The 15,229-nt window shown below is 40.3% G+C and overlaps 1 protein-coding gene across 4 annotated transcripts in view; it reads right to left on the minus strand.

Annotated features, from left to right (window-relative positions):
- The window catches only part of dscaml1 (Down syndrome cell adhesion molecule like 1), a 123,722-nt gene that overhangs the window by 106,819 nt on the left and 1,674 nt on the right, over positions 1-15,229 (minus strand). For all 4 annotated transcript variants that reach the window (XR_013287882.1, XM_077540948.1, XM_077540947.1 and 1 more), the window contains exon 2: positions 2,826-3,146. Coding sequence is in view for 3 of the 4 variants with exons in the window: in XM_077540948.1 (XP_077397074.1) it covers positions 2,826-3,146 (321 nt within the window). In the remaining variant the exon portion in view is untranslated. The remainder of the gene's footprint in view (positions 1-2,825; positions 3,147-15,229) is intronic.

The raw sequence follows: 15,229 nt of genomic DNA on the forward strand, positions 1-15,229 counted from the left end.
CGTATTAGGGCCACGTATAAATATACGGTATATATTTTTAGAGGGTGGGGCAATATTCCAAGAAAAAAAAAAAAACGAGCAAATCTGCCACTTTATAAAGTGGCAAATTGTGCGGGGGGGAAAAAAACGTGTAAATTTGAGACAGTGGCAAAATGCGAGAGAAAAAAAAAAACTCACAAACTTGTAACTATCTAAAGTGGCTAGTATACTGCATATTTGTCTCATGAGAAATACATTTTACAAAGTACATTAATCCAAACTGCTCTTAATCAAGTAATAATTTTATTATTTTGAGAAAGTACAATTTTTTTTTTTCATGTCACCTTTTCAAAACAATATGTTTTTCTGCACTACTTATATATTAAAAAAATAAATAAAAATACATTTAAAAAAAATTGAGAGTATACCCACTTCTCCAGGGACCAACCACACCATTGGTTGTCAACTTGTCAATATGCCATTTGATTTTTGATTGATTTTTGATTTTAATTTTTGATTTGATTTTGATTTGATTGACAACAAACCAATTCTGACAATACAGTGGCGATATAAAGTCTACAGACCCCTGCTCAATTGCTCTCAAATCTTTGAGAGAGAAGTAAAAATAAATAAATGAGATGTTGCACAAGTGTGCACACCCACATATAATTGAGCCTGTGACTGTGTTCCGCGTTAACCAAGCACATTCAAACTCATGATAAACGAGAGTCAGCATGCTAACATTTCAAGTGCCTCTGATGAAGTGGGAGGTGCTTGTGCTATTATTGGACCAATAGTGAGAGAGTATGTGGAGGGATGGCCAGAGATGTGACAAGGAAGCAGAGGGCGGCTTTGTCAATCTGCCGTCTCACCTGAGGCGGGGCCAGCCACACCTAAGCACTAAGGTCTCCCATGGCAACCGCATGTGTGTGCGTACGGAGGTAATGAAGCGCACACTCACGCGCTCCGTTCTTGCTTACGAAGCTGTGAAGATGCGGTCATCTCTGCATTGAATTGATTAATTGTTGCAATTATTTTGGGCGAGGGAAGGTCATGCCAACATGAAGGTTTGCGAGAAGGTCACATAGAAGGGACTGTCCACACACGCCTCTTGGGAACATGCCGGGCATACGGGCGTGTTTTTACTCTATGTTTTTGTGTTGAATGCCTTTTCAGGCAGGATTCATCAACACGCTCCAAAATTATTTTGCTTTTTTTTTTTTTTGTCGTGATTGTGCTCGCATTATTCCGTGTCTGCAGCTGACTCGTTCAAACTGTCCTTTGCCAAAAAAACCCGACAAAGAGCTGGCAGCGAGACACCAAGAGCCAGCTTGACGAAAATGGCTCTCTGTGTGCGTGTATCAGTGTGTGTGTGGTTAGGGGACTTTCCAGTCGGTGGACAGATGGAGAGACTGGGAGACTGGGAGGCAGGAGGCATGCTGGCATGAGTTCGTGTTTGCGTGCGTGCGTGTGTGTGCGTGTGTGAAAAGTAACACCTTCCCTCTCTAGCTATGACCTTGACAGCGAGTACCGACAGGTCAGCAGCACCCAGTTGTATACCAAGCACAAAGGTTTGGTTCATTTTACTATGATATGCATTATTTTAGGATATTTATCCAAAGCTGTGGTGGCTACCCTTTGAAGTTTTTAGAAACCTTCCATTGGGGTGCTAACCAGTGTGGTACACTGTCTAGGGATGTAACGATAAGCGCGATATCGTGATATTAAAACTGCCACAATATCGTCGTCGTCATGTTCACGATATTTAAATGCAACACATCTGTTAAAAAAAGTCAGGTTGATTCCCATTTGATCAGTTCTAGCACCCTCTAGTGGCTAGTTTATTCGTGCAATATAATTTTCATTAGGGATGTTTTGGCCCTTCTATGTTTAAAATCTACACTAATTGTCAGATGAAGGGAAACGTAATATGTCTGTGAAGCAAGTCAATATGTGGAGGAATCAATGTGTGCGTGCATTAACAACATAACATAATAATAATAACATAATAACATAACATTGATGTTATGTACAAAAGCACAATTTTGTGGTATTTTTGGATGAGCTCTTTTTTTTTTACAATATCGTGAACTTTTTTGTGCTTTTTTTATTTTTAGTATGAGCTCTTTTTTTTTTTTTACAATATTGTAATTAATTGTTACAATAATTGTGTACTGTACTGTAATCTGTACAGTAATTGTTCAGTTTTATGAGAAAAAGAGTACGTCAGCTTCCATGTGTATTTTTTTGCTACAACAACAAAAGCACATGAACAAAACTCGGTCATAATTAGGAGGTCCCAAGTGGTAAGGTCCATCTTTCCCATAGCACATGAAGGCAGAGTCAAATTAATTTTTCCACTTGCTGTCGACTGAAGATGACATCACCAGTGCTGAAGAAATAGGTAACGACCAATTATCGCTCATCTATTTTCTGGGTTTGGTTAGCAAACTGAACCATGATTGGTTGTTACCTACTTCCTCAACACTGGTGATGTCATCTTCAATCAACAGCAAGTGGAAAAATTTGTATTTAACGGTATTAATTCGACATGAAAAACAATTAAGTTAAAATTATATATTTATTTTATTATAAATTTAAATGTATAAATTATTAAATTATTTTAATTATTTTGTTTTTATTCTGCAAGCCTCTGACCAATAATTTTCAGACTGGATTTGGATTTGAATTTCCCGCCCATGAAAAAGTGTTTGTGTAGTTTCATTTTTCGGCCACAGGTGGCAGTAGCGATTTGAAATACAATTTTCTGCATTCAGCAGCTTTAACCCCTCAAAAGGCATTCAAATGATGATCAATGTAATGACATTCATAGTCTCCAGCCTTACCTGATTTGATGTGAATGCTGGGGCTCCGGATTTTTCCCGCCTGGTTCTCGGCGGTGCAGAAGTACTCGTTGTCGTGGATGATGCTGTTATAGGCGGAGGGGGAGAAGGGGTAGAGCTGGAGGGTACCGTTGGCGTGCACGTGGCGGATGTGGGGCACGTCGTAAATGTCGTCTCCGGCGGCCAGGTACCAGCGCAGGACGGCATGGGGGGCGCCGCCCGCAGGGCAGGGCAGGGACACCCCCACGGAGCTGGAGAAGGTCACCCGCTGCAGGGAGGCGTTCACAAAGTACAGCCGCGTAGAGACAACATCCTCACTGTTGACTGTTTGGATGACAGAAAGGGACACCCGCGTTAACTGGTTTGCAGGGATGAAGCAATTTCTGATTGTCAAAGATCATAAAAGTAAATTCAATAACACATACGGATGTAACGATAACAGCAATATCGCAATATTAAAACTGCCACAATAAATATATCGTCGTCGTCATCTCACAATATTCAAATCAGAACATCTTTAAAAAAAAATCTGTTTGATTTCCATTTGTGCAGTTCTACACCCCCTGGTGGCTATTTTTTTTTTTTTGCAGTTTAATTTTCATAAGGCATGTTTTGGCCCTTCTATGTTTAAAATCCACGCTAAAGGTCAGATTAGCAAGTAACTGCCTCAGTTTTAACTGTTATTAGAGATAGCTGTAATATACAAAAACACAATATTATGTTTGTTTGTTTGTTTGTTTGTTTTTTTTAGTATGAGCTCATTTTTTGGGTCAATATTGTGACCTTTTTTTGTGTGGCCAATTTCCACACAATATAATGATAATTATCATATTGTGACCTTCATATCGTGATAATATCGTATCATGATGTTTGGATATCGTTACATCCCTAATAACACACTAATAAGATCTGTACACGGTTTTGATTAACACTGTCAAAGAGGTTTGTTGACTGGGTTTACGTGCTTCATGTTGTCACTCTTATTTCGTCATATAAGCCTTTATTTGTATATATAGAATTGAGCATGGTCTTAGCTGAAGTTACAAAAAAATAAAAGATTCATAAGAATATAACAGTGACCCAAAAATACAACTGAAAATATCTGATATTTTAACCACTTTTCAAGCAATGGAGTAAAGTGCAAATAATTAAAATAAATATAACAGAGTGCTTCACAATACATTCAAGTATGCCTATAGTACCGTTTGTCCAGTAGAAGTGCAAATAAATGAAATGTTTCAGTGGTTGAGTTTTAGAACACAAATTTGACAGACTGTAATGTCTCAGTCTGAACATCAGGGGCACCATGTAGAAGATTTTGTAGAAAAGAGCTCTAGATAAGAAACGAAGAAGAATGGATGGATGCCATGTTGGCTCTGTGTGCTGAGCTATGAATGAAGTGAAGGAAAAAAGAAATCCAGATTGGCGCAAGCATTCCCTCAATCGCAACGACATAAAGAGCGACTGGGAGACATTTAATATTAAATACACAATAAAGTGCGATCATAGAACAAGCCTTAAAAATAGATTTGATCTAACCAACACTTTTCAGGGCATATATAGGCTATCATAACTGATATAATGTCCACTGGCATCCAGGTCAACCTTTGTACCAAGATGCCAACATTTATCTCATTCCCGATACATTTCCTTAAATATCCCAAATCTTAGGTGTCCATTTAGGAAATCCGCCTCTTGAAAACTGGCCACAAACCTCGGAAGCAGGTTGAGGGTTCCTTGGAAGCCAAACAAATGCTGAGCTAAGCTTGGCTGGGGGCCAGAACAAGATGCCGGCCCCTCCCCACCCCACCGCCCACTCGAGACAGGAAATTCTCCCCTCACACCATGACACTGAATTAAATTAATCCACTTTTCCTGGATTGTCACAACAATGCCTGGATTAGCACTATCTCTTGAATTCTCAATGTCTCGGGAGAGAATAGGGTGCTGGCTGAAACGCATCAATGGAGATTGAAAGACGCTATATCATGTCATTTGGGTGCTAATTTCGAAAGCTCGCCACCATCAAAGGGTGTCATTAATAACCAGTGATTAAGTGCAAGGCTGAAGATCTTGATAGCAAGAACGAGGATGAATGGTTTTGGTGCAAGAGACATATGTTCCACACATCTTACTGTCACTATCCAATGAAAACCGTGTATTTCCATTTTATGACAATTGTGACGTATTGACACTTTAAGAAGATTTTCCATCATCTCCTGCATGCACTAAACCAATGACAATATGTTTTATGTTGTATAATAAGTCTCTTCAAATGCGTATAGTGGATATAAAAACTCTACACCCACCTATTCAAATGACAGGTCAGAATATGTGTGACCTATAACCTGTAGAGTGAAACTCCATATGTTTGTTTGTTTGTTTGTTTTTTTGTTTGTTTGTTTTTTGTTTTTTCAATGGTGAAATTAAAACAATCACTGTTTAAGGATTCCATGGTGGAATGTGGAGATCAGGGAGGGAACAGGAGTAATTTTCAAAAAATATATATTTAAATAAATAAAAGGAAAAATGGAAAACAAAGCAATTTGGAATCATTGAAAATACTACATCAACAAATGTCCCCCCCCCCAAAAAAATTTCAAAGTACCAACCCAAAACTAGGAATAAACTCAATATACTCAATAAACTCACAATAGGAACCATGACAAGACTTGGGGAAACATGAACGGATAAAGACCGGAACAAAGCAGGTAACTAAATACAAGTAAACTGATGAGGGAGCTGATAGGGTGACACAAGGTGTCCAGGTGGAATCAAAAATCTAACGAGCAAAATAAGACATGAAATCAATGAAAACAGGCAAAACATGAATAAAACCAAGTCAACACAACAAAGACCATGACAAACTAAAAAAAAGTGAATTAATGTTGCACTCTCCCTTCACTCTTTGTATTTTCCGCCATTTTACCGTGAGTGATAAATTTGTATGCTGTGACTGGCAACGAGTGAGACGACAAACGCGCGTAAGTACGAGTGCGCGACAGGTAGCAAGCGTCATCATTCCTTCGCCACCTGCGGCGGATATCCTTTTGCGTTCAAATTCATAATCGCAATTCAGGTCAAGTTCAATCCATCGTTTGAATCCATTGCTGTTGCAGTGCAGCTCATCTGCAATTTCAGCACCACGGAGAGCACTCCGAGGCACTTGTGGCTGAGGAACACACAGCCCAGTCAGTTCTATTGAGGTTTTTCTTTTCTTTTTTTTTTCTTTTTTTTTTGCAGATTGGTTACTTTTCCCCAAGGTTGGATTAATAATTTTGACCCAGCAGACTGAGGTGAAGATTGGATTTGGGGTCTGCAGAGCTGAAGCTGGACGCCATTTTTGACAGTTGTGTTGAGTACGCAAGTAAATTTAATGTAACATTCAAAACGTTGGTAGTAAAATTTGTATTATTTTTAACCACGGCTATCCTCATAACCTGGTAACCCATTTCTTGGTAGCTTTAACTCAGTTTTTACTCTCATTCGAAGCCACAACCCCAGAACTGTTAATTAAAGGGATACTTTACTTATTTAGCCAGTTTTTGGCAGTCAAACATGAATATTTTGCCTATAATAAATTTTATATTTTCCTTATTTTTCATGTACAATTAGTACCTTTAAAAACACATTTTGCAACTTCCTGTCAACTGAAAATGACATCACAAGGGCTCAGGTCACAATCACCAATCACAGCTCAGCTTGTGAATGTCACATGACCAAACCTAGAAAACAGGTGAGCTGTGATTGGTTACCTGAGCCCTTGTGATGTCATTTTCAGTCGACAGCAAGTTGCAAAATGTGTTTTTAAAGGTACTAATTGTACTTGAAAAATAACGAAAGTATAAAATTAATTAGAGACAAAATATTAACTTTTTATTGCTATAATGGGCTAAATAAGTGAAGTATCCCTTTAACTTATTTGCTCCCAAAAACGTATAAACGTATAAATACGTCTTATTTTAAATATTACCAGTGTCCCAAAAACGTATTTTTTATTTTTTTTATGCTAGAGCATACAGAAGGCTTTGATGCAGTCTCTGAACTGAAGACAACTGTTAAAGCAATGGTAGTTATTACAAAAAACGGCCAGCAGGTGGCGGCAGAGTATATAAAGAGATCAACCGGGGCCATGTTGCAACAAGCTCTTTTTGTCAATGTTTTCACCAGGAATGTGAATAATGATGAAACTTAGCTATATTCTAATGCTAATTGCTGCAATACGGACACAGAAATATACTTTTTTTTTCTGGTGAAACAAGACACTCTCCATGTTCTAATGCAATAGAACACAATATTCTGTGGGCCTTGCAAAATCAGTCAAAATCCAGTCAAACAGCCGTGAAGCGACGTGGGTTGCTTCAGTGAAAATGCCTGGGAGTGAATGAGTTAACTGTAAATAAAATTTCAAGCAACATACAATTATTTTGAAAATAACATTAACCACTTTACAAAATCTTTTGGACGAAATGTGGCAAGATGTAGGCAACTTTTAAGGGATGACACCCATGACCTGCTTCTCCCTGAATTTAATAATGACTGAAACTATTTAACCCAGCTATGAAGCCTGTAATAACCGGATAAACTCCCTCAGATTTGTCCAGCCGCTGCACTTAGACATGATATGCTTTCAAACGCTATAATCTGTTCAAATCTAAACAAACCATAAACCATCCGGTGATGTCGTCCAAAACGGCCCAAAATAGAAAACCGGGCCGCTTAAGCGAAGAGCGAAAACCTCCACAAAGCAACAGCTTATGATGGGGAAAGCTAATCGCTTTGTCCTACGCTATGAATCCAGGTCAGTGAGTTCACACACGGAAGGGAGGCCTCCGCAGATTACGGCCTCCAGGGATGGTGCCAACATAACGACGACATAAACCACGTGCCTCCTCGCAGTAAACTTTCAGAAACATCAAATAAAAACAGAATGGCGAATTCGAGTTTGGGTCAGAAATGAAGCCACATATATAATAAAGAAAATAGAATTTTAAGGGCTAATTTTTTTTTTTAATCTTACTGTTTGCTTGAAATTTACTGTTCACATAAATTTAGAAGCATTTTTCTTACATGAAAGACCTGACTTATTGTACTTTAAGAAAATTGAGAAGCTTTTTAATTCATTTGCTCCCAATAACGTGTAAATACGGGTTTTTTTAATGTTTAAGTGTCCCAAAGACGTATTTATACGTTTTTTTGTTTGTTTTTTATGCTAGAGCATACAGAAGGCTTTGATGCAGCCTCTCAAATGCAAAGGACGGTTGCAGGAATGGTAGTTATTACACAAACGGCCAGCAGGTGGCAGCAGAGCAAAGGAGATCAACCAGGGCCATCTAGAAAAAAAGCTCAATTACTTAGAATTTTAAATAGATTTGTGAAAACTAATGAAACTTAGCTCTCTTCTAATGCTAATTGTTGCAGAACGGAAACAGAAACATAGTTTTTTTCTGATGAAAGAAGAGACTTTAATCTTTCTTTTGATAGGTTCCATGCTTTTATAGCAATTGAACACACATATTCTGCGGGCCTTGCAAAATCAGTCAAAATTCAGTAATTCTGTGGAAATGGCTGGGAGTGAATGAGTTAATTGATAACGGATTGAATTGTAGTCAGTCGAATCGAATGGGGAAAAATTTTAAATCGAATCGAACCCTTGTGAATCGAAATCAAAATGGATTGCGGAAATCAGAATCGATACCCTGATATACCCTGAAGTGTGTGGAAATATTTTACTCAAATAAGATCGGAAGCGTGGTTATTTCTATCCACAAATACTTTAAAAACCACGCTGAGATGATGGAGCATCTTAAATTGTCATATCAGCTGTCAGGGAATTAACCAAATGCCTTCCTATAAAAGTACAAATACAAACAAACTGCAGTGTCTGCTTAGAAGATGAAACGAAGATAAGTTGTGGTTGAACAGTAATATTTTTTGTTGTTGTGAAAATTAACATTACAAGTTGCCAAAAAAAAAAAACATGGAGTTTCGCTCAACTGCCAGCCTTCATCCTTCAGACACATTCACGATCTTCTTCCTTTCCCTGGCCCCACCCCCTGACTCACTTATCCAATCACAAATCACACCTTTATCGTCACACAGAAAGTTGAATTTTGTAAAATTCGAGCAACAATCCATCTAACCCAGGCTTAAGGTTCACGAGAGCCAATGTCCTGCCTGTTTTTGAAGTCTCCCTGCTCCAACACAGCTGACTCAAATGATCAGCTCATCGGTTCTGAAGAAGCCTGATAACGATCCTGTTCATTGAATCAGGTGTGCTGGTGGAGAGAGACTTGGAAAATAGGGCGGACAGTGGTTCTCGGGGACCAGGATTCCCTACCGCCGATCTAACAAAACTCAAAGTTTGCTAACAATATTTTTTTTCATTCATACTATTATTATACACTTTAGCGGGTAGCTTCCCTCCGAGTGTGTTACACGTATTGGTGTGTTGGAATTTGATTGGATGAATGATCCAGGGGTTGGGCCTGTGCAACTGGGGATTGTGGGAGAGTAAGTAAACAAGCTTATATTTAGAGGCATGCAACTACTTTAAAAATATCAATGTTGCCATCGATTACACTGGCCAACAAAAAATTATTTTAATGGTCTCTGGCTAATTTTGGTCTGCTGAGTCTGAAATTGACAAAATATATGAAATATTAAAAAAAAAAAAAAAATGGAGCCAATTCAGAAAGACAATATCATTTTCAGCCTTCAAAACTTTCTTGACGTCGAAATGTTTGTTATTTGACATCAACTCAGCCATCGTAACGTTAGCATCAACTACGACAAATTTGAAATTGTTCAACCCTTGCTAGCCTGCTTGACTCATTACAGGGAGTCCTCAAGTTATGACGCACTCAACCACCGCCATTTTGCCCCTCTTCCGCCATTTTGTCCCCAGTCAGTGTTGCTGCTTAGCTAGTGCTAGCGCTTGTCTGTGTTTGTGCTCCAGGAGTATTTTTGGCTTTTCCATCCACCGCGAAGCAGTGATGGTAAGTACAGCATCTTATTTTTTTAATTTTAATTTATTTTAGTTGTTTTATATAAAGTATTTTGATGTACATTTTTATTTTAACGGTGAAATCCGACTAGGAACGGACCTCGTTCGTAACTCAGACTCCCTGTAGTTTATTAAGACGTGTCCGAATACTTTTTGTACATGTAGTTTATATGTCGCTTGGAAAACGCTAAGTTTTAGAAATTTGCAGTGTCTTTGACTGTTTTTCAGGATTGTGGTCACATTTTTGAGATTGACCATAAGGACGAAAATCATACGACTGTTTCACACTTGACCTCACATGTACTTTCATTGCCTGAGGTCTTCCATCACACCTCCCCCGTTAAAGGAGGAGCAATCATGAACTGTATTTTGATTGTTTTCTTCAAGCATGGATGCCATGATTACAATAAAGAAGGTCAGAACCGTTGGAGGTGAAGCACCTGCTGGGTGAGCCTTTAACACCATTTTTTAACCCTTACTTTTCTTCTTTTTTTGGGTCCATTTGTTCACTGTGAGCTTAAATAAATTTGCACTTTCCCCCCTCTGTTTTTGTACTGGTTATGAAAATGGACTATGAATATGTATGCTGGAGAAGCAAGGATATTGCCTATGGTGAGCCGTTATGCATAATGCAGCCTTTTCTGTCTCATCTGCATTCATTCACGCACACACGCGTGCACATATAAAGTGAGATTCATCACGTGGATTGAAAATCTGTGCAAGAAATCCCTCCTCATCCTCACTCTCTTCAAATGTACAATCATTTTGAATGCACAACAAAGTCAGTTTCCTGCATGTAACAATAATTAAGTGTGTACAAAAGCATTCTTGCAAAAAAAAAAAAAGTTCAAAAAGTGGGCAGGGGCTCATTGACAACACAATAGCTGCAAATATAGATATATATTAGGGTTGGTTGTCAATGCTGGAAATAATTTCTCACAATGTGCCATTTCCCTTCGTGGCATGATATATTAGAAACGCAGACACACACAAACACACGCACACACCCCAAGGGTGGTAAACAACCCCTGTAAACACTTTATGCAGTGTCAGTAAAACATTAGGCAGCCAGTTCAGCATTTAAAAAATTCACAACTCCCACTTCAAAAGGATGATTTCTGCCGCTGAACTGAATGTCAGATTTGTAGAGGCGTATATTCTATTTTTTATTATTATTATTCCCCCAGAGCGCTGTCAGAGACGTGGTCATAAATCGCTTCCCGGTGAGCGAAAGAGGAAAACACAAAGCGGTGGCGTGATTGTTAGATGTTTGTCAAGATGTGCCAATCTCCAGAGGAAAAGAATGCAACCTGTTACACTGGGGCGGATACGAGCAGGGCAGCCGAGGTCGGGTGGTTTGGACTGCCGGACGTCGTGAAGATTGTGCATCACTGAGACTGAATCCAAAATTTACTGCATCACATCGAACTAACTGGAGATGAGGTCTTCTTACTACAGTCTTACTATAGCTAACCAGTGGAATTTTGCTTACTGGAGGAAAAACTAGACCCGCTAGTGAAAAAAAAATAGTGTCAAAGTTAAAGCGTTAACTAATTAATTACAGTAATCACAAAAAATTATCGTATTAATCATGTATTAACGCAGATTAATCGCACTATTAATTTTGACTGCAAATGATCCTTTAGCTTGACAGCGGATGACTACGTTAAAGGTAGCACAGGTTGTGTTTAAACAATAAACGTAACATGCATTAAAGTGACGCATTTAACTCATTCAAACCCAAAGACGTATAAATACGTTTTTCAATACTTTGTTCTTCACTCCCAAAAACATATTTATACGTTTTTTTTCGGGGGGGTTTTCTTTCTTTTTTTATGCTAAAGCATAAAGATAGAGCTTCTGACATGAAAAGGTCGTTTAAAGCAATGGTAGTTATTGCAAAAAAACGGCCAGCAGGAGGCAGAAGAGTATAAGAGATCAGCCAGGGCCATTTGCAACAAGCTCTTTTTGCCAGTGTTTTCAACAGGTTTGTGAATAATGATGAAAAATGGAAACGGATATGTTTTTATAGCAATAGAACAGAACATTCTGCGGACCTCGAAAAGTCAGTCAAAATCCAGTAAAACAGACAGGAGCAAAAGGGGTTGCTTCTGTGAAAATGGCTGGGAATGAAAGAGTTAATAAATGTTTGCCTGTGACATTCAGAATATTTGTTCATGTCAAACTATTGGGGTCATTTTTTTCCCACTTTAAATTATGCAAGTAATTAACTGATTAGAAAAAAAGAGGAGGATGAGGCGTCCTCTTAACATTAAATGCCGAAAAAAATAACACATAAGAGGTGCATTTTAAAATTTGGCGGGCAAAAAATGTTGATAAAAAGCCTTTTTAATTAAGCGATTAATCGTGATTAATCAACATTTTTAGATGTGATTAATCTGATTAAAAAATGTAATCGTTTGACAGCTCTCAAAAAAGGACAAAAATGTCTTCAGTTTTGGAATTAGCATACCAATTTTAGTTTTAATCGGCATAAAAAGCTAACGCAACAGATTTTTTTTTATCAAATTGATCCGTGTAAGTCTGCTTTCATGGAGGAACAGAAATCTGACAATATTTACTGAAATTTAAAGGATTAGCATTATATTCAATTAGACAAGGTCTCGAAATAATCGATTATCACAAATAATTATCGATTAATTTGAGCATTGATTAATTGCTGCACCAATATTCCATAGAAACGCACGATATGCTATTGCTAAAACATCATGAAATATCTTTGCAAGCCCAGATTTTGTGCAAATATGCCCCCTATGGGCCGTGGGTACGAAAAAGACGATGCAAGAGCAACCTGGTTGGACACTAAGGAACCGATTTACTAAGATTGCACATAGCGTGTGCTAAATTGCAAGTTTACTCCAACATAATCGGTCGGCATGGTACATGGTATGGTCCCATCCTCCGTTATGTTGCGTTTAAAACTTTGAACAGCTCTATTATGAATATTTGATTTAAAGAAATGACTGTAAATATTGATTGTAAATATGCGCAATTTCTTTGTTTTTAGTTTTCACGGTGTACCAACTGTTCCATGTTGGATGAAGAATAAATCGATAGTCTCAAATTTGATTAATCCCATTGCATGTGCTAAACTAACCAAATTAAACAAATTCACTATCATCTGATTGTTGCCGAAAATCAAACAGTCATCCGCCGCCCATCGTGCTCATTTTGTTTCTAGACAAAACAAAATGTTCAGACCGAGTATGAGACGGGTTGGCGCCGGTCAGCTGGACAGCGTGTGCGTTTTCAACACCATTCAGCTGCCAAACGCAGCGCGCCAACACTTGACCAAGAAAGCTGAGACGACTGAGTGATGAGTTAACCTGAGAGTGACGTCCACCGAAGCCCATCTCTGTCCGTCTGTCTGTCCCTCCTCTCTCCCTCCTCCTCTCTCTCTCTCCCTCTCTCCCCCTCTCTCTCTCCCTCCCCTCTCTCTCTCCCTCTCTCTCTCTCGCTCTCTCTCCCTCTCTCTCTCTGCCTCCCCCCTCTCTCTCTCTCTCTCTCTCCCCCTCTCTCTCTCCCCCTCTCTCTCTCCCTCGCCCTCTCCCCCCCTCTCTCTCTCTCTCTCTCTCTCTCTCTCTCTCCCTCTCCCCCCCCTCTCTCTCTCTCTCCCTCCCTCTCTCTCTCGCTCTCTCCCTCTCTCTCCCCCTCCCCCTCTCTCTCTCTCCTCCCTCTCTCTCTTGCTCTCTCCCTCTCTCTCCCCCTCCCCCCCTCTCTCTCTCTCTCTCTCTCTCTCTCCCTCTCTCCCCCCCCTCTCTCTCTCTCTCTCTCCCTCCCTCTCTCTCTCTCGCTCTCCCCCTCTCTCCCCCCCTCTCTCTCTCTCTCTCCCTCCCTCTCTCTCTCGCTCTCTCCCTCTCTCCCCCCCCTCTCTCTCTCTCCCCTCCCTCTCTCTCTCGCTCTCTCCCTCTCTCTCCCCCTCTCCCCCCCGCCCCCCCCTCTCTCTCTCTCTCTCTCTCTCTCTCCCTCCCTCTCTCTCTCGCTCTCTCCCTCTCTCTCTCTGCCTCCCCCCCTCTCTCTCTCTCTCTCTCTCTCTCTCTCTCCCCCCCCTCTCTCTCTCCCCTCTCTCTCTCCTCCCCTCTCTCTCTCCCTCGCCCTCCCCCCCCCTCTCTCTCTCTCTCTCTCTCTCTCTCTCTCTCTCTCTCTCTCTCTCTCGCTCTCTCCCTCTCTCTCCCCCCCTCTCTCTCTCTCTCTCTCTCCCTCTCTCGCTCTCTCCCTCTCTCTCCCCCTCTCCCCACCCCCCCGCCCCCCCCCCTCTCTCTCTCCCTCCCTCTCTCTCTCGCTCTCTCCCTCTCTCTCCCCCTCTCCCCCCCGCCCCCCCTCTCTCTCACTCTCTCTCTCTCTCTCCCTCCCTCTCTCTCTCGCTCTCTCCCTCTCTCTCCCCCTCTCTCTCTCTCTCTCTCTCTCTCTCTCTCTCTCTCTCTCTCTCTGTGTGAGTGGAAGCTGACAGCTGCAGGAGGTATACAATGGGCCTTTGTCACGTTCTCGTGTGACATCGTAAGTAATTTAACATGTCGCGGCATGAATTATTTTCCAATCTAGTCATCGTAAAGTTTGTTTTTGTTGTTGTTGAAAAACCAAGAGAGTTGCAACTACGCCACGATAAAAGCGTCCGTTGCCAAGAGGCGAGCCAACATGCGACGTGACTCATCTCCAATTAAGTGTTTTCCAACTCCGCTTGTGAACACGCATGCGTGGAAAACACCGCAGGTCCACTTTGAATCCGCGTGCACGGATAGGGGAATGAGAATGCTTTTTAACTATAGGGTGATGATCAATTGCAGCAGAAGTGATACGGCGGAAGGAATGATCATATAGGCTATAAAATAGTTAATCATTCACAAGGTCTACTGAGCGAAACCGGATAGAAGCGGAATCTTGTCAATTGATTAAATAATTATACAAAGAGTACAACACGCTTACACGCACACACCTTCATCTCGTCGTCAGGCCATTTTTATTCCAAAGAGATCAGAATCCACAGCGCAAAATTGTTTTATTGCAAGTGCACTTTAACATATATCAAATATAAAATTGAGGCTTAGTGTGGCCTGCCAGGCCCGAATGCATGCAAGCACCACTGCAGCATGCATTTAAGTGACTAAATCTATATTTTTAAAACATCAACTTATCTTTACACGTTTGTGAATGCGGATGTGTTCAAAAATAAATATATTGAATGTAAAGAAGATTTAGAGGCAAGCAGAAAATGTGTGTGCCATTCTTCTAGGCGCGGCCCAGCAAAAAAAATAAAAAATACGCAGTACATGCATGCATTAGATCTGCATTTGCTCCTCATGATTAAGTTAATTTACGCGCACAGAATGCACCTGCGGGATGTGGAATCGTGCAAAATGAGTGGAACATGGCGCTGGAAAAA

The sequence above is a fragment of the Festucalex cinctus genome, chromosome 13, assembly GCF_051991245.1.
Source record: "Festucalex cinctus isolate MCC-2025b chromosome 13, RoL_Fcin_1.0, whole genome shotgun sequence".
Classification (NCBI taxonomy): domain Eukaryota; kingdom Metazoa; phylum Chordata; class Actinopteri; order Syngnathiformes; family Syngnathidae; genus Festucalex; species Festucalex cinctus.